This window comes from Eschrichtius robustus, chromosome 2 (genome assembly GCF_028021215.1).
Source record: "Eschrichtius robustus isolate mEscRob2 chromosome 2, mEscRob2.pri, whole genome shotgun sequence".
Classification (NCBI taxonomy): Eukaryota; Metazoa; Chordata; class Mammalia; order Artiodactyla; family Eschrichtiidae; genus Eschrichtius; species Eschrichtius robustus.
Window position 1 is genome coordinate 159202812 of NC_090825.1, and position 25071 is coordinate 159227882.

At 50.6% G+C, this 25071-nt stretch overlaps 2 protein-coding genes and 1 long non-coding RNA gene across 5 annotated transcripts in view; 2 read left to right on the forward strand and 1 right to left on the reverse strand.

Annotated features, from left to right (window-relative positions):
• Nucleotides 1–870: 870 nt before the first annotated feature.
• Nucleotides 871–4538, forward strand: TMED9 (transmembrane p24 trafficking protein 9). Its single transcript, XM_068536467.1, has 5 exons — nt 871–1096; nt 1266–1366; nt 2114–2239; nt 2601–2747; nt 3703–4538. Exons 1-5 carry the CDS (start codon nt 913–915, stop codon nt 3850–3852), a joined length of 708 nt encoding a protein of 235 aa, XP_068392568.1. The 5' UTR covers nt 871–912; the 3' UTR covers nt 3853–4538.
• A 2566-nt stretch (nt 4539–7104) lies between these two features.
• On the forward strand, nt 7105–17523 carry B4GALT7 (beta-1,4-galactosyltransferase 7). Of its 3 annotated transcripts, XM_068536468.1 has the most exons (7): nt 7105–7249; nt 9026–9181; nt 10914–11276; nt 14472–14697; nt 15786–15869; nt 16136–16240; nt 16773–17523. In XM_068536468.1, the coding sequence occupies exons 1-7, from the start codon at nt 7200–7202 to the stop codon at nt 16926–16928; spliced, it is 1140 nt and encodes a 379-aa protein (XP_068392569.1). In that variant the 5' UTR covers nt 7105–7199; the 3' UTR covers nt 16929–17523. The 3 variants fall into 3 exon arrangements, with proteins under 3 accessions (XP_068392569.1, XP_068392570.1, XP_068392571.1); XM_068536469.1 differs by lacking the exon at nt 9026–9181; XM_068536470.1 differs by lacking the exons at nt 7105–7249; nt 9026–9181 and adding an exon at nt 7271–7368.
• Nucleotides 17524–19165: 1642 nt separating this feature from the next.
• LOC137758660 (uncharacterized) overlaps nt 19166–25071 on the reverse strand; it is a 44652-nt gene continuing 38746 nt past the window's right edge. Inside the window, exon 2 of the long non-coding RNA XR_011073026.1 lies at nt 19166–19567. This is a non-coding gene — a long non-coding RNA (uncharacterized lncRNA). The remainder of the gene's footprint in view (nt 19568–25071) is intronic.

Below are 25071 nucleotides of genomic sequence, written 5' to 3' on the forward strand. Positions count from 1 at the left end.
AGGGACAAATGAAACAACAAAGAGAACTCAAAATAAAGAGAAAACTGAAGCTTCTATGAAGTCTTGAGGTAGCACAATCATAAACTGCAACTCCTTAGAAGAGCTGCCAAAATACACTGAAATTCGGATACAATTCACGAAAGGCAGATCTCTGCTGATCTGACCCTGAGCTCTCCAAAACGCGCAGTTCCGCCCCAAGACCCCCACCAATACTCCTTTACCAGCCTGCCACTGGGGCACTGAACCCCGGTTCAGAGACGAGTCATCAAGGCTGGTATCTGGCAGCAAAGCCGGCGTGGATGAGTAGCGGGGGGGAGTGGGGGTGGGGCGGGGTGGGGCGGGGGGGGTGTGGTAGGATGCCTGGAAGCACACAGACTAGTGGACGGCGTTTGGGGGACAAAGACATGGCAAAGGGGTACCGTGGCGGCGGCTGCGGCTGCTACCGCTGCTGTTTCTTGTTTTTTCTTCTTCTTCACTATTTGAAACATTTTCGAAGATAAATTCATGGATTGTTTGTGCCATTTTTTTCAAAATTCTATTTTTAAAAACAGAAGCAAACCGAGTGGCAGATGCTATGCCGAGGGAAATCAAGGTTCCTAGGTTCGAATCCTGTCCCTGATCATAATTCGCTTCGCGACGCAAACTGCGTTAGCTTCATAATCTGTAAAAAACTGGTAATCAACACCAGTCACTGGGCCGCGACGAGGGTCAACGGAAAGAATTTCTCAATTCTGCGGCCCCAATTCGCTCCTAGGTAGAAGCGGCGCCCCAATCAGGTACCGCCGCGCCGCGGTCTCGGGGCATCTGGGATTTGTAGTCCGCCCGGCGGAACTCGCTGTCCCGGCAGGCTGCGCGGCGGCGGCAGGGCTACGTGGCGGGGCCGGCTGCTGCTGCGCGGGCAAGTGGGGTAAGATGGCTGCGCAGCGGGGCGTGCGGGTTGTTGGGCTCTGCCCCGGAGCCCGGTTGGGTAGGGTCGTTCGGGCCCTCCTGCTACTGCTGTGGTTTGCGGCCCGCGGAGGCGCGCTTTACTTCCACATCGGGGAGACGGAAAAGAAGTGCTTTATTGAGGAGATTCCGGACGAGACCATGGTTATAGGTACGAGGGAAGGGAGAGAGTTTTCAACAAGACCGCGGTCTTGGGGCGGGGGGGTGCGGGAGGGTCATCTCCTCAGAGCTGGGAGCAGGCGTGCTCGGCGTGCCCTGCCGACCGCGGACTCAGCGCCACCTCGCGTTCCTCTGACTGGGCTCGCCCTGCTTGCTTCCAGGAAACTACCGGACGCAGTTGTATGACAAGCAGCGAGAGGAGTACCAACCGGCCACCCCCGGGCTTGGCATGTTCGTGGAGGTTAAGGACCCAGAGGACAAGGTGAGTCGGCTCCTTAGCCCCGCTGAGCCCTCCGCTCTGAACTTGAGCGCCAGACCAAGCAGTCGCCGGTACTTCTTCCCCTCCTAGTTTCCGCATCTGCTAAACAGTTGGTGTTGTGGGAAGATCCTGGGTTTTCACTCCGGGCTAACCTTGGGCTTTTTCAGTGCTGGCTGCTTCTCTCAACTTGTTACTGACCGCTGCATGAACCCGCCAAGTCAGTTGCCTTCTCTGAGCCATTTCCTTGGTCTGTGAAATAGAAATTCATCTGTCTTATAGATGTGATGAGTGGATTAATTGTGGTGCTAGAAACCAAAGAGTTTTGTCGACTCTAAAGCTATAACATAAGACTTTAGGATTTCACGGAACAGGGTACTTTCCAAAAAGAATGAGCAGCTTTTAATTTAACAAATACGGATATTAAACAAACCAAAAAACAAAACTTCAAAACCGTTCAACTGTCACCTTTCATTTGAAAGAATGACAGCAAAAGAGTTGAAAGGGCATGAGCTATGAATAAAGTAAAGCCCTTTCCAAGAGTGGTCACATGCCAACCTAATGTCAGACTCTTCGCCCCTTCTCCAGATAGTTCGAAGGCAAGTTTTTGGCAACTGCTGCTAAGCAGCATTGGAGCTTTTAGTTTTGTAGGATGCCTAGGGCTCTGCTTGTCAACTTTTGAGGCACTTAGAGCCTTACGCACCATTCAGTCCTATTCCTACCATAATACTCACTGAAGTCCCTTCTCTCCAGGTCATCCTGGCCCGGCAGTATGGCTCTGAAGGCAGGTTCACCTTTACCTCCCATACCCCTGGTGAGCACCAGATCTGTCTTCACTCCAATTCCACCAAGTTCTCCCTTTTTGCTGGAGGCATGCTGGTAAGTGGACCCATGTTGGACTCTTTCAGCCTCTAGCCCCTGGTCAAGACTGGGGACTGGTGCTACTGTAGGTGTGAGATGACTATGTCAGATTTTGTGTCTCTTAATACAGCTGGGTTTCCAGTGAACATTCAGGGTGTGGTTGCGGAGCTCTTTGTATATGCTTTGGTCAGAGTATCAGCCAAGGCTTATTCTTGCCCTTGGGCCTAGAGCCCCATAGGGCCAGACACTGACGAGGCCTCAGTCAGTGTTGCCTAAATGAACAAATAAAGACAGGTGGGAGGACCAGCTGTTAGGCCCTGGCAGGAAGACAGAGCAGGACTACCTGATTCTCCTATCTTCCTTGTCTGTCTGTCTCCAGAGAGTTCATCTGGACATCCAGGTAGGTGAACATGCCAACGACTATGCAGAAATTGCTGCCAAAGACAAGTTGAGTGAGTTGCAGCTACGAGTGCGACAGCTAGTGGAGCAAGTAGAGCAGATCCAGAAAGAGCAGAACTACCAGCGGGTAAGTGGCTGAGCCAGGAGCAGTGGGCTTCTTCCCAGAAGCTGCACACTGACTTAGCCAGGAGTCACATGTCAGATTTATTATGAACCCAAGGGATTTACATGTCTGTGCTGCATTGCAAGTCTAAAAGGTGGGTTGGGTATTACTAACTACTTTGTAATTGAGGAGGCAGTCTCTTAAGGGGCTGTCATTGTCTTATTAGGAGACACACAAAATGACAGAGCAGGAATTGATACCAACACCTTGGGTGTTATTTCCATGGTTCTCAGTGCTCCCAGGATCAGGGGTTTCAATCTCACCTGTGTCCAGGAGGCAGGCAGGTATCATGAATGGATCTGTGACCATAATGACGGGTAGAATAGTGACCTATCTAAATGGAAACAACTACTGTGGTCAGCTGAGGGCAGCATTGCAGAATTGCTATCCCAGGGTTTTAAGAGGCATTTAGAGGTCCCGGTTTTTTATGTAAAAAAATCTGGGTTTTAAATGTTGTCAAAACACTGTGTGAGCCAACAAGAACACGTATGGGCTCGATCCAGCCCCTGGACCACCAATTTGCAACCTGTGCACACAATATTCAAGGAGCAGTTTGGTAGACCCAGGCAGAGGGTTCAGAGCAAGTCCACTTCTGAGCGTTCCAGGACAGCTCTGTCTGATAGGGTGATACCACAGCCACTTTACCACTCCCACAGGCATCAGGGTAGGACCAGGTAAGGGCTGTACCTTACAGATGAGCAAATAGACCTAGGAGAAATGAGTGGGTTGCCTCAGGTCATCTGGCTGGTGAGGGTGAAGACAGTTCCCAGGTGGGGTGGCTTTTTTCGGGCACTTGACTGGAACCTGGGCAAAGTTAGTTGGCCCTGGGACATCCTCCGGGGAGGGAACCCAGCAGTCCTAGTGGCCCCAGGTGGGGCCCAGCCAACTCAGGCTCGTCTTCCTTTCTCCCCTCCCACAGTGGCGAGAGGAGCGCTTCCGGCAGACCAGCGAGAGCACCAACCAGAGGGTGCTGTGGTGGTCTATCCTGCAGACCCTCATTCTCGTAGCCATCGGCGTCTGGCAGATGCGACACCTCAAGAGCTTCTTTGAAGCCAAGAAGCTGGTGTAGCCGTCCCAGGCTTCCCAAGCCATCCTGTCTCCCTGGCTGGGGAAGCAAGGGCCTCCTGGACTGACTTCTCTCTGGCAGGAGGCCTGGTCCCCAGCCATGGGTGTCTGCAGGGGAGAGGGGCCACAGCACAAGCTGAGGGTAGCAGCTTGGCTGGCTAATACTGAGCAGGTGGTAGCGTAAATGCCTGCCCCCTCCCCTGGGCCCTTTGCAGTAATCTGAAGCCACTGGGAGCCCTACTGACACCTCAGAATCACAGTGTTACTGATCAGGGATGTGAGCCTATTGTCTGGGATGACTGGGGGGAGGGGAGTGGGTGGGCAAGCCAAGTCTTCCTTCTGTCTTCCTTTCCTAACTTGGAATTTTGACCAGGTTGGGGCATGATTCCCTGCCACCCAGGAAACCTCACTATTCCCTCCTTGGGCCTAGACCCAGCCTGCTGATCCGGGGTGTGTGTGTCAATTGAGGGTGGGGTAGAGGGAGTTGCAGTGTGGGAAGGTAGCCCTGAGGTGGACCCCGGGTTCTTCACATGGTTGTTCTTTTGGGGACTAGAGAAACTGGGGTTAGGCCAAATAGAGGCCTTGGTGCTGGTTGGGGATGGGGCCTGCAGAGTCTTAGTTACTGATTTCATTTTCAATAAGTTTAGGTTTGTTACATTGGTTTCCCAATTAAAAAAAAAATTAACTTCTTGTCCAGTGTAAAGTTACTCTACTGTCAGTGGGCATAGCACTGCAAGGTGCTTGAGGGAGTGGCAGTTTTTCCAATGGGCAAAGCACTTCACATTCTAAGATGAGTACCCACCTGTGAACTTCATACTTTTCATCCTCTCCATACCCTCCAGTGACAGTGGGTAGTGGTTTTGCCCAAGACCATTCAACGAGTGAAACGTAGGTGGACAGGATTGTTGTGGTGCTTCAAGGAAGTGCCTAGTTAGTGAAGGTACTGTACATTGAACAGAGGAATGCTGCAGGTGTGGAAAGGACAGGAATCCCTGAGTTGGGGGCAGGAGGGGGATACTGATGGACTTAACCAATAGCATGGGATCTCAGCAGTGACCTTGAAGGAGAGGAAGGATTCTGATGAAAGAAGGCAGGACAGGGGTGGTTGAGGAAAACAGGCAAACAGCTGGTATGCAGATAGATGGGCATTGTTTCAGCTGAAGTTGAGGGGGCGGGGTTGTGAGAAAGCTGGAAAGAAAAGTTGGTTAGAGTTAGAAGAGCCTTGAACGCCAGGTAAGAAATTTGGATATTACCCAGTGTTCAACAAAGTTTTGAGTATTAGAACACCCTGAATAAAACTTGAGGAAGGGTAATCCAACAGTGTGTGAGAAGGAGACTGGGGGTGGGGAGGCAAGTTTGGGGACTACTTGAACTGTCAGGAGAATGTAGTCTGAGCTCATATTGCCACTTAGGCCTCCACATTTAGGGAAAAAAAAACTTTTTTAAGAACAGCTTTAGAATTGCAGAAAAATTGTGAAGATAGTTTACATCATGCAGTAGTATGGTACATTTGTTAATGTTAAAATGAATGAACCAATAGTGATAGTCTATGCTTTATGCAGATTTCCTTAGTTGTTACATAGTGTCTTTTTTCTTCCAGGAACCCATCTAGGAGATAACTATTGTTACATTTAGTTGTCTCCTTGGGCTCCTCTTGGCTGTGACAGTTTCTCAGACTTCTTTATTACCTTGACAGTTTTCAGGGATACTGGTCAGGCATTTTGTAGATTTCCCTCAATTGCAATTGGTCTGATGTTTTTCCTCATGATTAGACTGGGGTCCTGGGTTTTTGAAAGACCACAAAAGGAAAGTGCCATTCTCATCCTGTCATATTAAGGGTACTAATTATCAACATGATTGTGGATGTCACAGTTTAAAATAAGTTAATTTGGGTTTTTACATGAAACCTGACTTAGATCTGATACTAGGGGGGGCTTCATCCTGATGCGACAACAATCAGCTGGAGTGAATGGTAGCTATCTCCCTAAGATGGGCTTGTGCTTTCCAGGTCAGGCCCTTCTCCCAGTTTCCATCTTCGGCCTTACCTGACTGTCTCTGCAGGGGTCAGCCTTGCCTTTGTCATCAGCCAAATCTAGGCTGGATTTGTCGAGGTTCTGGTATAAGGTACGCTGCCCTGGGAGAGCTCAGCAGGAAGGGGACTGGTGGGTTGTATGCTGGGTGAAAGGGGGCTCCTGGGAATGATTAATTTCCTACCTACTATAGTGAAGTCCCCTCAGAAGCAGAGTGGTTGAGACCATAGATTGTGCAACCAAACTACCTGGGCTTACATTCTGAATTACCTCTCTGTGCTTCAGTTCCCTCATCTTTAAAGTGGGCATAATAAGTACAATACTCATAAGGACAGATTGAGATAACAGTAGTAAAGAATTTAGAAAAATGACTGGCACATAGTAAGAACTCAATGGATGTTAGCTATTAATATTTATTAGGAAACTTAAAATTTGCCTGGAAGAACAGAGGAGATCAAGTCTAATAACTTTGCCACTTTCTTTTCCCAGGTGGGAAGCTGGCCCAGCTGGGGCCTAAGTTCTCAGGGTGACAGGGCAGATATGGGAAATCAATCTTATTCCCTTCTTCAGTTCTCAGCTCCACCAAAGTACTCCTCTCCTGGCTGATAGCTGCCATTTATATAGCGTTGACTATTGTGTCCTTCACTGTACCAAGTTTTTGCATTTTCTCCTTTAATCCTCACAGCAACCATATAAATCAGGAACCATTTATATACTCAGATGAGGAAACAGAAGCAGGCTGTGCCCCAAAACACAGCCGAACTGGCAGAGTCAGGTTTCAAATCCAGCCAGTTTGCCTTTAGTGCCTGTCTCCTAACTACTACTTGGGGTGTCACTTGAGGTATCAGGCTGAACGCAAGACTGAGCCCTGAGCTTGGCTCTGCCCCCCCCTCCAAGCTTGCTGCGGAGAAAGAATGCACTTGGGTTGACGGCAGGACTACTTGGACGCCTTCCCTTGGGAAGAGGAGGAAGATGCAGATTATCCCAGAGCGCTGGTTTGGAAGTCTGGAGTCTAAGTCCAGTCCAAGCCCATTGACTTGAGCCCTCTCCGGGGCCTCAATTTCTCGGGATGTCCAGCGGCCCCCGGAAAGCAGTTAGCAGTTCAGGCGGTTGGAGCGTTCACGTGTTCCTCTGGATGCGGAACCTTTGACGCCGCAGCTCCGGGGAGCAGACGGCGCGGCCGGAGCGGCGGACCCTGTGGACCGAGGGGCGGGGCGGACGGGCTTGGGCGGGGCGGGAGGCGGAGGCGCCGCGTAGGCCGGGGAGGCCGGGCCGGCCCGGCTGGGAACTCGAGCCCCATGAGCCGCCGCCTCCCCCAACGATGTTCCCCTCCCGGAGGAAAACGGCACAGCTGCCCTGGGAGGACGGCAGGTGAGCGGCGGCGGCCGGCCCGGGCCCCGTCCTCCCGGGTGCCGATCCTTTCCGGGCCGCCCCGCGGAATCTAGGAGCCCGAGGCCGTCGCGTCTCCGTCTCTGCGGGGTTCTCTGAGGGTCTGTGCTTCTCCTTGTGGGTCTCTCTCTGTATTTGGGTCTCTGTTTCTCTCTATGTGGGTCTCCGTGTCTACCAGTCTCCGTCACTCAGCAGGTCTGTATTTCTCCGTTGACTTCCCTTTGTGAGTTTCTGTCCCTCTATGCGAGTCTGTCTCATTATGGGTCTCTGTTTTTCCACTGGCCTCTATTTTCATGCGGGTCTCTGACTCCGTTGACCTCTCTCAGTGGATCTCTGTCTTTCTGTCTGTCCCTGGTTTCAGAGGGTCTGTATTCCGTCTCTCTGATCTCTGCCTCCCCCATCACATCCCTGTAGCCTCAGACGCTACCCTCCTCCCTCCCTCGTGCTTCCCCCTTCTCTGCTGATCGCCTAGAAGAATACACCAGACAGAAGCTCTATGCTCTGCCTGGCTGGCTACTGCCTCGCCGGGACTAAGTACTCCCGGCGTAACGTTAGTTCATTTCCGGTGCAGCTGTACTTGAATGCGGCCTGCCCCATGTGTTAGGTGTGAGGTTGACCCAGACCTTAGCTAGTGATTACCACTAGAGCAGAATGGAGGTGGGGGGTGGGGGAGAGCTATTTGGCCGTTTAGATTGGGAAGGACTCCCACACTTCAGTCTTGAGATGTACCCCCAAAACTCTTCTCACCCAGAACACATGATAGTGGGTCTACACCTAGTGAATGACACCTCTTTCCCTTTCCTCTGTTAAGCTTGCCAGGTGCCAAAAGACTTTGGAATATAGTGAGCACAACTCTTTATCGTTGGGAATTTTTCAGACTTGGTGCTGAAGTAAGAAGACAGGAATATAGTAGAAAGCCTGGACTGTGGATTTAGGCCTGGACAGAAATCCTCTTTAATAGCCATGTGACCAGAAGCATACTTAATCTTTCTCCTCAGCTTTTCCATCTCTGAAACAGGGATCATAATATCTACTCTGCAGGTCTATATGAGGATTAAAGGAGATCACATATATAAAACTGTTGCCACTGTGCTTGGCACAGAGAAGGTGCCAGTTTTCTTCCAATTACTTTTGCAGTTTGGAGGTGCTGTAACCAGCGCAGCTGAGTATTCAAACCTGTATCACTAAGGTTTGTGTGAGGGAAGAAAGGGAAGGTTATGGAGGAGAATTTCCATTTCCTAATTCCTTTCCATAAACTTCTGGAACACAACCATGATCCCACAAAACTTGTATCATTTCATGCTTTTGACACAGGGATACAAAGATCCATGCAACAGATGCAGATAATGTAACAATTAAAGAGTGCTGGCTCTGGAAACAGCCTGTCTGGGTTTGAATCTTACTAGCCTTGGACACAGATTGATGAATGAGAGAAAACCTCATCTGGTCTGCCTCCCCACCCCAGAAACAACGATGGCCTGGGCCTGGTAGCAGCTGAGACTGCAGATCTGGAGTTTGCCAGCAGGTGGCACCAGAAGCAACAGTTCTCAGTGTCCACTGTCCTGAGGAATTGGGATTTCAGCTCTGAATTCAGTTGTTCAGTGATTTGGGCCCTTGCAGCACGGGAAGAGAGTGCCCATGGGGACGTGATCCTGGTAGGAAGGGAAAGCTGGACCGAGGGAACAGCACTTGAAAGTGCATGGAGTGCCCAATCCATGCCATACCCCTGGATAATGGTCACTGCTTCTTCCCCTGAAGGTGGGATGTTTCCCCATGTCCATCTCCCCGGTCTCTACCCTACCCCAAGAAAGAGCCCAGAGGGAGAATCTGTAGAGGTTCCAGCCTTCCCAGGCCACTAGGAGGATTGGCCTCTGCTCCTCCCCTGCGGAAACCCCCACCACAGGACAATGGGGGGTAAGTCAGAAGCCCTGCAAGGGTGTCCTATCAGTCTCCCTCTCTGCTGTGTGTGGGGCCTGAGCCTGGCTTCAGGGCTGCTGGTTACCAGATTGGCAGTTGTGCCTCTAGAGAGAGGCAGGAGTTGGTCTGGCTTTAGTGTGTGACAAGCATGCCCTGAATGCTTGAACCCTTCCTTTAACTCACTTAGCAAGCCCTCTGCTGTATGACTTGTGCTAGATCCACAGCTGTGAGTCTGATTACCTGTGAAGAAGACAAGCATGGACACAGGTGATTACAAAACTCTTAAGTGCTTCAAAAAGGGCAGTACCAGATACCATAGGAACACAAAGGAGGGAGGGAGTATGTATCTCCGTTTGTGTGCACGTGGGCGTGGGGGGTGGCAGTGCTAGCCATGACATTGGCGTTTGGCCTTGAAGGATCAGTGGGGTGCTTCCAGGCAGATAAAATAAGGAAAGGCATTTTAGGCAGAAGCAGTGGACTGTGTGAGGGCTAGAGCAGGAAGGAATATGGTGAGTGGAGAAACTCTTGAGTTGCCCAACGTGTAGCACTGGGTGAGTAGCAGGGAGCAACTGGAGATGGGACCAGGTCACAGAGGGGTTTGACTGTCAGGCCAAGATATTTGGCCATTATCTTATAAACAGGAGGATCATCCATGAGATTGAAGGGGTCTGAGCAGGGCAAGGACCAGATGAGACTTGGGCTAAAAGACAGGCAGTGGGTAAGGAATGATCAAAGGGCACTTAGGAGGTAGAATCTATATGACCTGGTAGCTAATTAGTGACTCTCAGAGGTTATAAAGTAGATTGCTTTGCTGATTATTCTAGAATAGAGGAAGCTTCCCTTTTCTTGGATTCCTTAGTTCCTCCTTCACTGCCCTCAGGAACTTCCAGAGAGACGGGCAAAGAAACCAGGTGAATTCCACCCATTTCTTTGTATTTCATAACCTGAAAGGCAGTCTCTCCCAGCACTACCCCAAAGTCTAAGATATTCCGCTGTTTTTCCAGCTTCTGAAATAAGCCTGGGTGCTGTTCCCAGCCCTCATCTTTCCTTCCCTCTCTGTCTCTCATCCCTTGTCACATGGGCTGCCCTGGACTGAAGCTTTGACATGCATTCAGTGAACTGCCTTTGTTGGTTTGGGCCTCACATTGGTTTGGGGGCAGACCTGATCTTCTCAGAGTAAAGAGTGGTCTTTTCACTGGGGCTGAAACAGGCACATGCCCCTGTTTGGGGAGCTTTCTGGTCTGAGAAACAGGATGAAGCCAAGCTTTCTGATGAGAGTGAACCTGCAGGGGAGCAGGTGGAAGGCAGTGGGTGGGGTCTCTAAGGCGGGCTTCTGCCATCAGCTCTGGACATGAGCCATTGTCTTGAGGAGGGGCAAGTGCAAAAGACAAGGAGTCTTGTCTCTGCCCTCCAGCAGCTCTTGGTCTGGCTGGGACTCAGGCACAGAAGGTAAGACAGCATCGAGGAAGTAGGGCAGCTCCGAGACCTGGGAGTGTTTGGAGGGCCTCCTGGAGGTCGGGGGGCTCAGGCTGAGCCTAGAGCTCTAAGCAGGATTCTGATGCATGGTGGCAGCACGAACAAAAGCACTAAAGTTGCTTCTGCACTAATTCCCGGGCGCTTGGGGCAGACCAGCCACGTGCACCTTACTTGTGGGAAGCCAGAGAAGGGGTCTGTCGCAGGACCTCGGCTCAGCCTTGCCCTTCTGACCTGCTCCCTGTTCTTGTCCCAGGTCCAGGTTGATCCCCAGCGGCCTCCCCCGGAAATGCTCCGTCTTCCACCTCTTTGTTGCCTGTCTCTTACTGGGCTTCCTCTCCCTGCTCTGGCTGCAGCTCAGCTGCTCTGGGGACATGGCCCGGGCAGCCAGGGGACAAGGACAGGAGACCCCGGGCCCATCCCGGGCCTGCCCACCAGAACCACCCCCTGAGCACTGGGAAGAAGATGAATCATGGGGCCCCCACCGCCTGGCAGTGCTGGTGCCCTTTCGAGAACGCTTCGAGGAGCTCCTGGTCTTTGTGCCCCACATGCACCGCTTCCTGAGCAGGAAGAAGATCCAGCACCACATCTATGTGCTCAACCAGGTGGATCATTTCAGGTAAGGACCACCTCCTGAGCCAGCACCCGCTCACCTGGGCCTGCCCTGGTCTCTTGGGGCCTACTCCCTTTCCTGACAGCAATCCAGTACCAGGTGGCCCAGGCCCATGAAAGGCCACCCAGGGCAGCAGTGAGAGGGTGGGAGGTGCTAGACCCCTCTCACTGGGTGTGACAGGAATTTGGGGGGAGGGTTTGGGGCTGGGGAGGCCCCTGATCTGGTTTCCATTTCACAAAGGTCCCTGTGGCTGCTGTATGTGTCGGGGCCATACCAGGACAAGAGGGGAAGCAGGGAGACCTGTTGGGCAGTCATTGCAGTCACCTGAGCTGATGGGGGCTCAGGCAGTGTGGCAGAAGGGGTGGAGAGAAGTGATGTGGAGGAAGCGCAGACAGGGCTTGCTGGTGGATTGGCTGCGGGGATTAAGGAAAGGGAGGGTCAAAGCCACGGCTTAACTTGTTCACAGTCTGGCATTATCCTAAAATCCTTGCCTTCACCAAAAACTGCTCCCCTCCATGATCACAATCCAAGCATCTCACACTCCACCCCCACCTCCTTTCCCTCCAACTCGCTCCCACTGGGAGACGTGGACCCAACAATTCTTGGACCCTGACAGGCCCTTTAGTCCACGATCCTCCCAGTGCTCTCCATCCTCCTTGTCCGTCTTTTCTCCTGACCTAAGTTGGATACCATGGTCCTTGGTGAAAGTCACTCCCTCACATGCACCTCAACTCCCTTCCACTTTCTCCCTGGCACAACTCCCACCAGATGAAACTCGACTCTGCCTGCTACACACCTGCACCTGGCAGCTGGATGTAGCTGGAGACACTGCTCATCTCCCTGACAATGAGCCCTGGCCCAGGAGGGCTCTCATTCCTCTGGTCTGCTGCCTCTCCCCTCCCCGGCAGCCTTGCATACCCGCTCCTCTCCTCACTCCTCCCTATCTTCACCTTCAGCCAATTACTTTGCTTCCTATTTGAGAAAACAGAATCAATTGGAAGAGAACTAACCCAGGTCCCCACGCCTGGACTCCTTTTACAGCTTCTGTGCAGGTGTCCTCAGCTTCCCACTGCCTTTCCCGAGGATGCCCCTCCAGGGCCAGCTCTCCTACTTGGGCACTGGGTCCCTTTTCTGCTCTTCTACTCAAGGACATCACTCCAGCCATTGGCTCTCTCTTCACCTGCATGATCAATTTTCCCCCCTCCTGGAGTATTCAGATCAACAAACATACTGAAATAGCCCCCATCTAAAAAGAAAAAAGAGACCCCCGCTTGATCCCGTATCACCCACATCTATTGCCTCTTTTCTTTGCTCCCCTTTCTAGCAAAACGCCTTCCCTTTCTCCCCCGTCGCTCTCTCTTGAACCTATTCCACTCAGACATTTACCCTCATCATGACATTGAAACAGCTCTTGTTGACATCACCAACGAGCCCACCTTGATAATCCAAAGCCCAGTTCCCAACCTTCATCCTATCGACTTCCCGGCAGCATTTGCCAAGTGGATTACTTCTTCCTTCTTTTTTTTTTTTTAAAGAAATTCACGTTCTTTTATTTATTTATTTATTTATTTATGACTGTGTTGAGTCTTCGTTTCTGTGCGAGGGCTTTCTCTAGTTGCGGCAAGTGGGGACCACTCTTCATCGTGGTGCGTGGGCCTCTCACTGTCGCGGCCTCTCTTGTTGCGGAGCACAGGCTCCAGACGCGCAGGCTCAGCAATTGTGGCTCACGGGCCCAGTTGCTCCGTGGCATGTGGGATCTTCCCAGACCAGGGCTCGAACCCGTGTCCCCTGCATTAGCAGGCAGATTCTCAACCACTGCGCCACCAGGGAAGCCCACTTCTTCCTTCTTAAAACACCTCAGTTTGACCTTTGGGACAGTGCTCTGCTTCTCTTTCCTCTCTGGCCACCTCTCCCCACCTCCTTTGCTGGTTCTGCCTCATCCCCCTGATCTCTCAGCCTTGGTGTTCCTTGGGGGTCAGTGCTTGGGCACCGTCTTTTCTGGCTCCAGTTGCTCCCCAGGGGATCTCATCTAGTCTCAAGACATCAAATCTCATTTCTACCCTGATGACTCCCAAGTCTGTATTCCCAGCCCAGACCTCTCTCCTGAACTCCAGACCCATATATCCAGCCAGCTGCCTGTGCAGCCCTCTGTTTGGTGGTCTCAAGAGGCATCTCAAGCTTAACATGATTAAAACTGAATTCCTGATTTCCCACCTGTCCCTGACCTTCTCCTGCCCCCTTCCTCATTTCAGGAAATGGAAACTCCACACTCCCAGCTGCTCAGGCCAGAAAGCCTTCGGGTCATCCTCAACTCCTGCTCCCTCACACAACACTCAGCAGAATGCATCTAGAATCTGCCCTCTTCTCACCATCTCCACTGCCACCTCCGAGTTAAGGCATCATCATCTCATGCCTAAATTATTGTAACAGCCTCCCAACCTGTCTCCCTGCTTCCACCCCTCACCTTCCAGTCTCTTCTCAACACCCCAACTAGAGTGATCCTGTTAAACGCTGAGTCACAGCACATGATGCCTCTGTTCTAAGCCCTTCAGTGGCTCCCCATCTCATCCAGGGTCAAAGCGCAAGTACTTCAGGGGCCTGTCACCCTCTGACCTCATTCCCTGAGACCTCTCACTCACTCTGCTTCACCACATTGCTATCTGCTCCTGCCTCGGGCCCTGGGAGTTGCTCTTCCCTCTGCTCAGAGCCCTATTCCCCTGATTTCCATAGGGCTCATTCCCTCAGGCCTTCAGGTTCTGCTCACGTGTCACCCTGTTACGCCGGCCCTCCCTGACCACCTCATCTAAAAGGACAACCCCCACCCCCCAGCATGCTTTATCCTCGTCACCCTGCTTTACTATTCTTCTCAGCACTTAACCACTCCCTGGCTTGTTACATATTTACTTATTTGTTTATTTTTGTCTCTTCTTATTAGAATGTCAGCTCCTTGAGGGCTTTGATTTCTCACTGCTGTATCTCCAGTGCTCTGAATAGTTTCTGGCACATAATAGGAGCTCAGTAAACATTTGTGAGATAAGTGGAGGGGCAGATGTGCAGCTGGGCAGCCCCACAATGAAGTCGGTGTCAGGCTGGAGGGCAGCATGGGTACTGGGGGTGGGTGCTGTGGAGGACGGGCTCTCATGCAGGGATTGGGGGAGAGCAAGCTCACTGCCCCTGGCCCAGCCTCGGTGCCCTGCACAGGTTCAACCGGGCAGCACTCATCAATGCGGGCTTTCTGGAGAGCAGCAACAGCACAGACTACATCGCCATGCACGACGTGGACCTGCTCCCTCTCAATGAGGAGCTGGACTATGGCTTCCCAGAGACTGGGCCCTTCCACGTGGCCTCCCCGGAGCTCCACCCGCTCTACCACTACAAGACCTACGTCGGTGGCATCCTGCTGCTTTCCAAGCAGCACTACCAGCTGGTGAGGCCTGGCGCACCTGCTCTGCTGAGAGCCAGGGAGCACCCACCTGGATGCGGGCAGTGGCAAGAGGAGCAGCATTTCTAGGGCCCAGCAGATGGAGGATCCTGCCTGGGGAGCCCAGGAGCAGCCAGAGGCATGAGAGAGGAGCAGGACCAAGCAAGCCAGTTAGGGAGGATTCTGCCACAGTAACAGAACCCCTGTGCTAGCTGGCTTCAGAAGCCCTGGGGTTCGTTGCCTCTCAAAATGGAAAAGTCTGGGTGGGGCTGTCTTGCCCAGCCTCTCAGATGATGTCATCAGGACACCATTTCACCTTCCATCTCTCAGCTCTGCCTTCTCTAGACTGGCTTTATTTTCAGACGTTCAGGATGCAAGGTGGTGGTTGTAGCTGCAACCTGCATCCGTCTAGGCCCAAGTCCAGTGGAAAATGGAGCCGCCCATTTCCAACAGCCCAGACAGGAGACCCACAGCTGCCCCATGCTGGTTCTTGATTGGCCTGGCTTGAATCACAGGTCTATCCCTGAATCAGTCACTGTGGTAGGGGGTGGGAGTGGGTGGCGGGGTAGGAAGAACTGAGTGGCTTAGACCACCGTCTCTTGCTCCTCTCTTCAAGCTGTGGCTGAAGCCAGCTTAATGTAAATAAAGCCTGAAGTTGGATGGCAAAAATTGATGTCTGCCATAGAGCCCACCGTCCCTCTCCCGCACAGAGGAAGAGAGCAGGGCAGAGCCCCCTCAGGAGAAATGGGAGTATGGGGCCAGGCAGAAATAGAGCAGCAATTGGCACTTGTTCCCATCATTAGCTCTCCAGAGATCTCCTCCCGCCAGTCAGACATTTTTGAGAAACTAATCATCTTGCACAAATCCAAGGCCCCATTAAAACAGGCAAAGGGACTGGGATGCGCTGACTATTCCCCCAGTACCTCAGAGGTTGTGGGAACTGAAAGCATCTGAGTGTACATTCAGAACTGCTGGGGAGGAGGAGGAAAGGGGGCCTGGCCTGGCCCAGCTTGGGCTAGGGACTCCCAAGTGGTAGGAGACCAAAGAGCACCCTGGGAGGATGGGGCAAGTGACATTGCTTGTCTTTGTGTCAGTGCAACGGGATGTCCAACCGCTTCTGGGGCTGGGGCCGTGAGGACGACGAGTTCTACCGGCGCATCAAAGGAGCCGGGCTCCAGGTAATGCTCCCCAGCCGCCCCACCTCTTCAGCCATCATGGCTGCCTTGAGGTTCCTCTCTGCCCTCAGATGAAGTTCCTGTGGCTGGGAGATGGCACCCCTGGTTCTGATCCCAGCCCTGCCCCCGACTAGCACACCTCTCCTGAAGAATGGGAATGCAGGCCCCTGCCTGTGGGCTATGGCAGGCAGTGGGACCCCAGAGGACTAGTGGTGAGGGCCAGGGCTCCAGGAGAGGCAGCCTGATCCAACTTCCTTTGGTCTCCTTAGCTTTTCCGCCCCTCGGGAATCACAACTGGGTACAAGACATTTCGCCACCTGCATGACCCAGCCTGGAGGAAGAGGGACCAGAAGCGCATCGCGGCTCAAAAACAGGTACTGGCTGGTCCCTTGATCGGGGATGGATAGGTCGTACATGGGGAACCAGCAGGCCCAAGCATTTCACCAAGTTCTCCTTGAGCCCAAGTGGTCCCATCCTCCCCTGCTTGGCCCAGGTCAGTCGTTGGCATTCTGCTTGGGCACCATGCCCTCCTCTGGTGGCTGCCATGGCTCCTGGGCTCTGTGGGTCAGCCGAGACCTCAGGATCCACACGGGCTGTGTGTTGGGGTGGGGAGCGGGGATGGGACTCAGCTGAAGATGCCAGAATCCTAGGCAGACCTGGGATACAGGAGTCCCCATCCCTCAAATAGCCTCTTCTCTAGGAGCCAGATTAGTTCAACTGGAAAACCCCTGCTGTCCTGCGGACGAGGATGTGTAGCCATGGGCGAGAGACTTCCCATCTCTGAGCTTCCCTTTTCCCTCTCTTCTGTGGGGATCACAGGACCTCTGATGACAAGGTCGTGGGGGATCAGTGGACAGCTGGCACCCACAAACCCCTGAGTACATGCTCTCCCCCTTTCCTTCCCAGGAGCAGTTCAGGGTGGACCGGGAGGGAGGCCTGAGCACCGTGAAGTACCGCGTGGATTCCCGTACAGCCCTGTCTGTGGGTGGGGCCCCCTGCACTGTTCTTAACATCATGTTGGACTGTGACAAGGCTGCCACCCCCTGGTGCACATTCAGCTGAGTTGGCTGGACAGCAAGGAAGCCTGTGCCTACAGGGCATACTGCTACTCAAGCCCAGGACAAAGCCTCAGGCCCTGGGCCCAGCTCCAATAGGACGTGGAGTGGCCTGAATCAGTGGATAGCAAGCCACGTGTTTGCAGCAGCCCGGCCCCCAGAGGCAGGCTTGAGCCAGGAGAGGACACACGCAGGGTGCCTGGGACGCTGCCAGCAATAAACAGTGATGGAGAGAGGCTGGGACATGGCTTCCAACTGAGACTCTCCACCCTGCCTTCCTGCTTGCCCTACCCTACCCTCCTTTGTGTGCTGAGATCTGCAAGATCTTGTTCTTTCTCCTGGACTGCCAGGCCACTGATGTGGGTGGCCAGGGCCATCAGGAGGGTTAAAACTGCAGAGACCAGTGTGCAAGCCCCACTTAAAGGGAGCAGCTGAGACCAGCTCTAGCTGGTTGTCACCCTGAAGGAGTGTGGGCCTGGTGTTGCCAGATCTTCTGATTTCTCAAAAGAAAGTAGAATTCTGGATTCTTGAGTGAAATTGGTTAATTTTTAAATGATAGCAACTAATTCAAACTTTTAACAAGTATGGCAAGCCAAACCAAATGTGTTTTGAACCACCAGTTTGTCACCTGTGGCTGAGGAGAAGGGGATGGGGCAAAAGATGACGCTTCTCTTAGTTACAAGCTGGCAAGGAGTTGGGGCAGGGCTAGGGAAGACGAGGCCAGGGGAAGCTCAGGTGGGAGAGAACCCCAAGGCACAAGGTCCCTACTCCCTCCCTCAGCACTCCAGGCTTTGCTGCCCTTCTGGACAGTCTGACCACTGCCAGGCTCTGGTGGGCTCCGACTGGAAGGGGTGCTTCATCCTGCCTCACTGAGATGGACAGAAATAGATCACAGGACTGAACTGAGGGTAGGCAGGCTGCATCTGCAAAGACTCACTGGGTCATGGCTCAGGGAGGGAATACCACGTTTCTGAGGTGGGAGGAAGATGAGAAGTAGGAGAACCCCTCGAGTATTCCCAAAGCACGAGGGGAGATTACCAGTGGTCACCAAATGCCACAGAGAGGTGAGGGAGGGGAGCCGAGGGAGCTGGTGGAACTGGGGAGTCATCTTGGAGGAACCATCTGGAGGTAAGTCCAGGGCCAGTGAGAGAGGGAAGTGATGGGCCCTGAAAGGTAAATCACTCCTTCAGGGCCTCTGACTGCCAAAGATTTGGGGCAGAAGTCAGAGGAGACTGGGACCAGTTAAGGTTAGTTTGTTTAACAATAAATAGGACACCTGAAGTGCAAGAGGAAGGACTGAGGTCCCCGATTTCAGGAGGGTAGAATTCAGCAGCTCTGCTCCAAAAAGACTCCTCCAAGGATGATCTTAGGGCTGCTGTGTGCAGTTGTGTGGGTTGTGCACTATACAACCTGAGCATAAACCAAGAGGTTTAAGCAAAGATGAGTGGAGGGAGTGAAGAGCTTCAGGTTCCATGTAACTATTCAAACTTATAAGAGAGGGTCCTTGGGATCCTAAATTGACCTCGCCCAGCAGTTCAGTTTTACTCTCTATGGTGAAGGGCAAACAGACCTTGATTACAGTGCAAGGGTATTCAAGGGACTTTCTCAACTTGAGGCCCAGGAGAGGGGAAAGGGGAATGGTGCACCTTCTGTATGCTCGTCTCCTGGACAACCCTGACTATCATCTTGGACTTAGAAAACACGAAGCCTCTTGGAGTTGGTGGGAGTAGATGTGACAACGCCTCCAGCTCTGTACTCACCTGGTAGGTATGAAGACCAAAAAGATGGGGGATTCCTTCCTTTCCATCTGCACTGGGAATTGGGATGAGCAGGAGAAAAGCAGGATCAGCCGACTCAGCCTGGGCTGGGGTGCATTTCTAACCCTACGGTCCCACACTCCCCCACGGCCACTGCCACCACTTCCGTCATCCAAACACCAGACGGCACCCCAGGCCAGGCCTGATGCAGCTTGAATCTTCAGCCCCCATCACTCCCCAGCGCGGGCCTCCCCCGAGCCACTCTGGGAGAGTGGGAGAAGGCTGAGAGGTGGTCAGTAATGGGAAGAAGCAGACAGCTCTTCTGCCTCTTCAGCACCTTGGCTGCTTCTCTGTGGCATGGAACAAACGTCCGTGCCTTGCTGGTCAGCGCGTGGATGACATGAACCCAGGGTATAGGAGCACCTGGCACACGCTTGGCCAATGTGGTTGTAATGATAACAACCAGCACTTGTTGATCATTCACATATACAAAATTTAATACATTGCTTTATTTCATGTAGGCCTTCACCTAAGAGCTAGGCCTTATTTATTGACCTGTTTTTTAAATTTATTTATTATTTTTGGCTGTGTTGGGTCTTTGTTGCTGCACACGGGCTTTCTCTAGCTGCGGTGAACGGGGGCTATTCCTCGTTGTGGTGCGCATGCTTCTCACTGCAGTGGCTTCTCTTGTTGCGGAGCACGGGCTCTAGACACGTGGGCTCAGTAGTTGTGGCTCGCGGGCTCTAGAGCACAGACTCAGTAGTTGTGGCGCACGGGCTTAGTTGCTCCATGGCATGTGGGATCTTTCCGGACCAAGGCTCGCACCCGTGTCCCCTTGCATTGGCAGGCAGATTCTTAACCACTGTGCCACCAGGGAAGTCCTATTAACCTGTTTTATAGATGAAGACGGTGAAGCACAGAGAGGTAAGAAACTTGCCCAAGGACACAAAGCTGGTAAGTAGTGGAGCTTGGGATTTGGACCCCCAGAATCTGCCTTTTGAGCAGAAGAAAACATAGGAGAAAATCTAGGTGATGTTTGGTTTGGCAGTAAGTTTTTAGATACAATACCAAAAATATGATCCATGAAAGAAATAATTGATGTTAGACTTTATTAAAACTTAAAACTTCTACTCTGTGAAAGCAACTGTTAAGAGAATGAAAAGACAAGCCACAGACTAGAAAAAAAACTTTGTAAAACATATATCTGATAAAGGACTTGTACCCAAAATATACAAAGAATCTTAAAATTCAACAAGACAACAAAAATCCAAGTGAAAAAATGTGCAAAAGATCTGAACAGACACTTCAACGACGAAGATATACAGATGGCAAATAAGCATATGAAAAGATGCTCAACATGATTTGTCACTAGGGAATTGCAAATTAAAACAACAATGACACACCACTACATACCTGCTAGAATGGCTAAAATCTGAAAAACTGACAATACCAAATGCTGGTGAGGATATGGAGCAAAGGGAAACATTCTCACCATTGGTGAGAATGCAAAATGATACATCCACTTTGGAAGATAGTATGGTAGTTTCATACAAAGCTGAACATAATCATGCCATATGATTCAGCCATCTCACTCCTAGGTATTTACCCAATCAATTTGAAAATTTGTCCTCACAAAAACCTGCATGTGAATGTTTATAGCAGATTTATTCATAATCACTAAGTACAAGAAGTGACCAAGATTACCTTCAATAGGTGAATGGATAAACAAACTAGTGGTACATTTATACAATGGAACATTATTCAGCACTAAGAAGAAATGAGCTACCAAGTCATAAAAAGACCCTTAAATACATGTTGCTGAGTGAAAGAAGCCAGTCTATAAAAGCTATATAGGGAATTCCCTGGTGGTCCAGTGGTTAGGACTCCGCTCTCACTGCCAAGGGCCCAGGTTCGATCCCTGGTCAGGGAACTTAAATCCCATAAGATGTGTGACATAGCCAAGAAAATTTAAAACAAATTTTAAAAACTGTATAGTATATGATTCCAATTATAGGACATTCTGGAAAAGGCAAAACTATAGAGATAGTAAAACTATAGAGACAGTGGTTGCCAAAGGTTTGGGGAGAGGGAAGGAATGTTGAATAGATGAAGCACAAGAGATATTTAGGGTGGTGAAACTACTCTGTGTGTAATGGTGCACACAGAGTAGTTGATGTGCATGACATTATGCATTTGTCAAAACCCACCGAACTTTTAGCATAAAGAATCAGCCTTGGGAATTTGCTGGCGGTCCAGTGGTTAGGACTCTGCACTTTCACTGCAGAGGGCATGGGTTTGACCCCTGGTGGCGGAACTAAGATCCCGCAAGCCACACGGCACAGCCAAAAAAAAGAAAAAAAGAAAAAAAAAGTGAGTCAATGTATGCAAATTTTAAAAAGACATTTAGTAGGTAAAGGGATCCCAGGAAGGAATGCAGACTATGACAAGAAAATCTAACTACATTACAATGTACAGAACTGCCTCATTGGGCTTCCCTGGTGGCGCAGTGGTTGGGAATCTGCCTGCCAATGCAGGGGACACGGGTTCGAGCCCTGGTCTGGGAAGATCCCACATGCCGCGGAGCAACTGGGCCCGTGAGCCACAACTACTGAGCCTGCGCATCTGGAGCCTGTGCTCCGCAACAAGAGAGGCCGCGATAGTGAGAGGCCCGCGCACTGCGATGAAGAGTGGCCCCCACTTGCCACAACTAGAGAAAGCCCTCGCGCAGAAACGAAGACCCAACACAGCCATAAATAAATAAATAAATAAAATAAAATAAATCTTCTAAAAAAACTGCCTCACTGAAGGGGATGGGGGATTAGGTGCTAACCTAAATAACGCTAGAAACGAGTGGAATCTGTAAGACTAAAGTCAAAAGGAAGTGCACATATGCACTATCCTCTAGTTGTTTCCCATGGGGATATGGGGTGTGGTATAACAATTCTGTATATTAGGATTGAGCAATTAGGTGAATGGATGGTGGGAGCCAGGTTTCTTACTGTTGGAGTGGGAATTCATGAATAAGCAAAGGGCAGAAGGCTAGAATGAGGCATGTGATGATGGATTAGAGCTGGATAAACCAGTATGAGTTTACATTAAGCTTAATTGCACAGAGAAATATTTAGGTATGTGTATCACACACACATATATTTCCTTGTTCTGTCAGCTGAGAGGACCTAGAAGCAATGACACTCCAGGGGCAATGAGCACAACTAGTGCCCAGATCTTGGTTTCAAATACCATTCTCCAATGAAAGGAACCACGGCTCCTTAGACAAATGGTTGAGTCAAGGACTGGGGTGGAAAATATACAAGATGAGTCTGGAGCATCTTTTAGTTCCAGAAAGTAAGGAAATGTTTTTAAAAAATTGATGGGGATATTGTCAAAGGAACACAGGAGCCAACTTAAAGAGCTCTCAATGGCCAAAACTGGAACAATTTGAGCAAAAAAAAAAAAAAAAAGAAAGAGAAAGTAATATTGGGTTATAACCCAATGCATAAAATAAATATACATGCATCCATACTGATAAATATCAATAAATAAGTGGGGGAGAAGGGACAAATGTCTTATGCAGAATTATTCCAGATAATTTATGTCAATACTCTGCCCTCGAGGAAGGGGAGCATAAGTCCCCACTCCTTACCTGTCAACTGCGTATAGTGACTTCCTTCCAAAGAGGACAGTGTGGAAAGGGGGTGAGGTGGGGAGAGTAACTGTACAATGGAAAAACGTGACAAACACTACCCTAGCCAGGTGATCAAGGACAACATCAACAGTGATAAATCATCTTGATAGTATGTACCCTTGATATGTTGTGATGAAAATGATACTTTATGTCTGTGGTCTTCTTCCCCCAAATCCATAACCCCAGTCTAATCATATGAAAAACAGCAGCCAAATTCCTATAGAGGGCATCTTACAAAACATCTGACCAGTGCTTCTCAAAACTGTTGAGGTCATCACATACAAGGGAAGTCAGAGAAACTGTCACAGCCAAGGGGAGCCTTAGAGACATGACAATAAATATAATATGGTATCTTCAATGAGATCTGGGAGCAGAAAAAGGACATTAGCTATAAACAAAGGAAATCTGAATAAAATATAGTTTTATTTTAGTTAAAAATACTGTGTTAGTATTGGTTCATTAATTGTAGTAAATGTACCTTACTAATTGAAGTTGTTGATGATAGGTGCAGGTAGATGGGCACTCTGATTAATATCTGTGCAATTTTTCTGTAAATCTAAAAATGTTCTTAAAAAGTCAATTCTTAAAAAAATATTTATTTATTTGGCTGCACTGGGTCTTAGTTGCAGCACATGGGATCTTCGCTACTGCATGAAATACCTTCCTTGCAGCATGCAGGATCTTTAGTTGCAGCATGTGGGATCTTCCTTGCAGCATGCGGGATCTTTTTTAGTTGCGGCATGCGGGATCTAGTTCCCTGACCAGGGATCAAACCCGGTGCCCCTGCATTGGGAGCATGGAGTCTTAACCACTGGACCACCAGGGAAGTCCCCAAAATAGTCTATTTTTTTAAAAGGGGGAAACAAAACTGTGTGGTGGGAACCAAGAGGAGGCAGCTTTTGAAAAGCCTAAGTAGCCCTGTTTCATGGAGGTTGGGGTAGGGGTGGTCTCAAAGGCACTCACTTTCCTCCCACTGGTTTCCTCTACGTGTCTGCCCAGTCCCCAGCCCCAGCCCAGGTTTTACTGTGGCTCTAGAGTTCAAGCAGAGACTTTAGTGCAGGGGGTGTTTGGCAGTGTCTGAAGACCTCTTTTGTCATCACAACTGAGGTTACAACTGGAATCTAGTTGGTAAGAGGCTAGCAATGTTGTCATAGGACAACTCCCCACAACAAATAATTATCCAACCTTAAGTTCAATAATGCCACTGTTGAAAACCCTGGGTTGAGGAAAGGGCTTCTGAGGATGCTGGGATGCAGGCAAGGCAGTGGAGGGACGAGTGTGAGGAGGCCTTTACTTAGCAGGTGCCTGGGGATGCTGGGCTCCCTCAGTGCAGGTACTTCTGAATCAGAGAGGTCCTCCCTGGGTTGAGGGTGGAAGGGAAGGTGGCTAAGTCAAGAACCATCTAATTGGATTACTCATGTGGGTGAATGTTTGGTTGCAGAATTTCAGGACCAAGCACAGGAGGCTTCTAGAAAGAAGCTGCATGACAGCCCAGAAGCTTCAGACAAGATACAAAGCAAGGAGTACTGGGGGCCAGCAGGAATGGCTGCCCTGCGGACACTGACAGGTTATCCAAGGGCTCCCAAGCTACAGGACAGGCCTACTCCACTTTGGGAAGAAATCTTGTTACTGGGTCTGGAGCAGGGCCAGTACCAGTCCTCCCAGAGGTTAAGGAATCTTTAGGAAGAGCAGCCAGGCAAGTTTGAGATGGCAGAATCCCCCAGAACCCACAAACCATACAGAGATGAGATGGTGGGTCTATTCTTCAGTGTTGGTTGGGCTTGTTAGTTTCACTAGAGAGCCAGCTGCCAGTTGGAGGGACTCCCTGATGCCACGTCACAGGTCCCATCACCTCATGCCGTGGCTGTGTGAGAGCAGTTCTTCTACACACCCAGAGGTAAGTTGGAGGCTTAGCTCTGGACTGAACTGGTTCTTCTGGACCTTCCCATGCTCTTCTGGGTACATTTCTCCATCCAGCCTACAGTTCAAGTGTGTAGTGGAGTTTGATGGCAGAAGAGGAAAAGGAACCCTATGAGATACTGTGGTCAGCCTTGAGAGTGAGTAAATCAGGTGTAATAACCAGGTGTAATGTCTGGGTTAATCCAGAGAAACAGAATCAATAGGAGATATATATATGTGGAATTGACTCATGGAATTATGGAAGCAGGCAAGTCCCAAGATCTGAAGGGTGAGTCAGCAAGTTGGAGACTCAGGAGAGTCAATTCTTTTGTTTCATTCTGAGTTTGAAGGCCTGAGAACCAGCAAAGCCAATGTTGGAGTTCCAGTCCAAAGGCTGGCAGGCTCAAGACCCAGGAAGAGCCAATGTTTCAGTTCTAGTCTGCAGGCAGGAAAAAGCAGGTGTCCCAATTCAAAAGCAACCAAGCAGGAGGAATTCTCTCTTACTAGGGGGAGAATTTTTGTTAGATTCAGGCCTTCAACTGATTGGATGCGGCCCACCCATATTAGGGAGGGCAATCTGCTTGACTCAGTCTACCAATACAACTGTTAATCTCATCTAAAAACACTCTCACAGACACACCCAGAAAAATGTTTGACCAGAATGTCTAGGGTCCCTGTGGCCTAGATCAGGTTGACACATAAAATTAACCATCATTTTGGGATTTCTGAGCTACCAGCTCTGCCAGGGAGCTGGTGGATCCAGTAGGGCAAGGATTCTTCACTTGCTCACCTCCTTGGACCTCACCCTT

Excerpts from the sequence above, each read along its gene's own strand:
- TMED9 (XM_068536467.1), top strand. The coding sequence starts at position 913 with ATGGCTGCGCAGCGGGGCGTGCGGGTTGTTGGGCTCTGCCCCGGAGCC. Across the intron at positions 1,367-2,113 it reads TTAAGGACCCAGAGGACAAG|GTCATCCTGGCCCGGCAGTA; the intron begins GTGAGTCGGCTC and ends CCTTCTCTCCAG. Across the intron at positions 2,240-2,600 it reads TTTTTGCTGGAGGCATGCTG|AGAGTTCATCTGGACATCCA; the intron begins GTAAGTGGACCC and ends GTCTGTCTCCAG.
- B4GALT7 (XM_068536468.1), top strand. The coding sequence starts at position 7,200 with ATGTTCCCCTCCCGGAGGAAAACGGCACAGCTGCCCTGGGAGGACGGC. Across the intron at positions 7,250-9,025 it reads CTGCCCTGGGAGGACGGCAG|GTGGGATGTTTCCCCATGTC; the intron begins GTGAGCGGCGGC and ends CTTCCCCTGAAG. Across the intron at positions 16,241-16,772 it reads GCATCGCGGCTCAAAAACAG|GAGCAGTTCAGGGTGGACCG; the intron begins GTACTGGCTGGT and ends TTTCCTTCCCAG.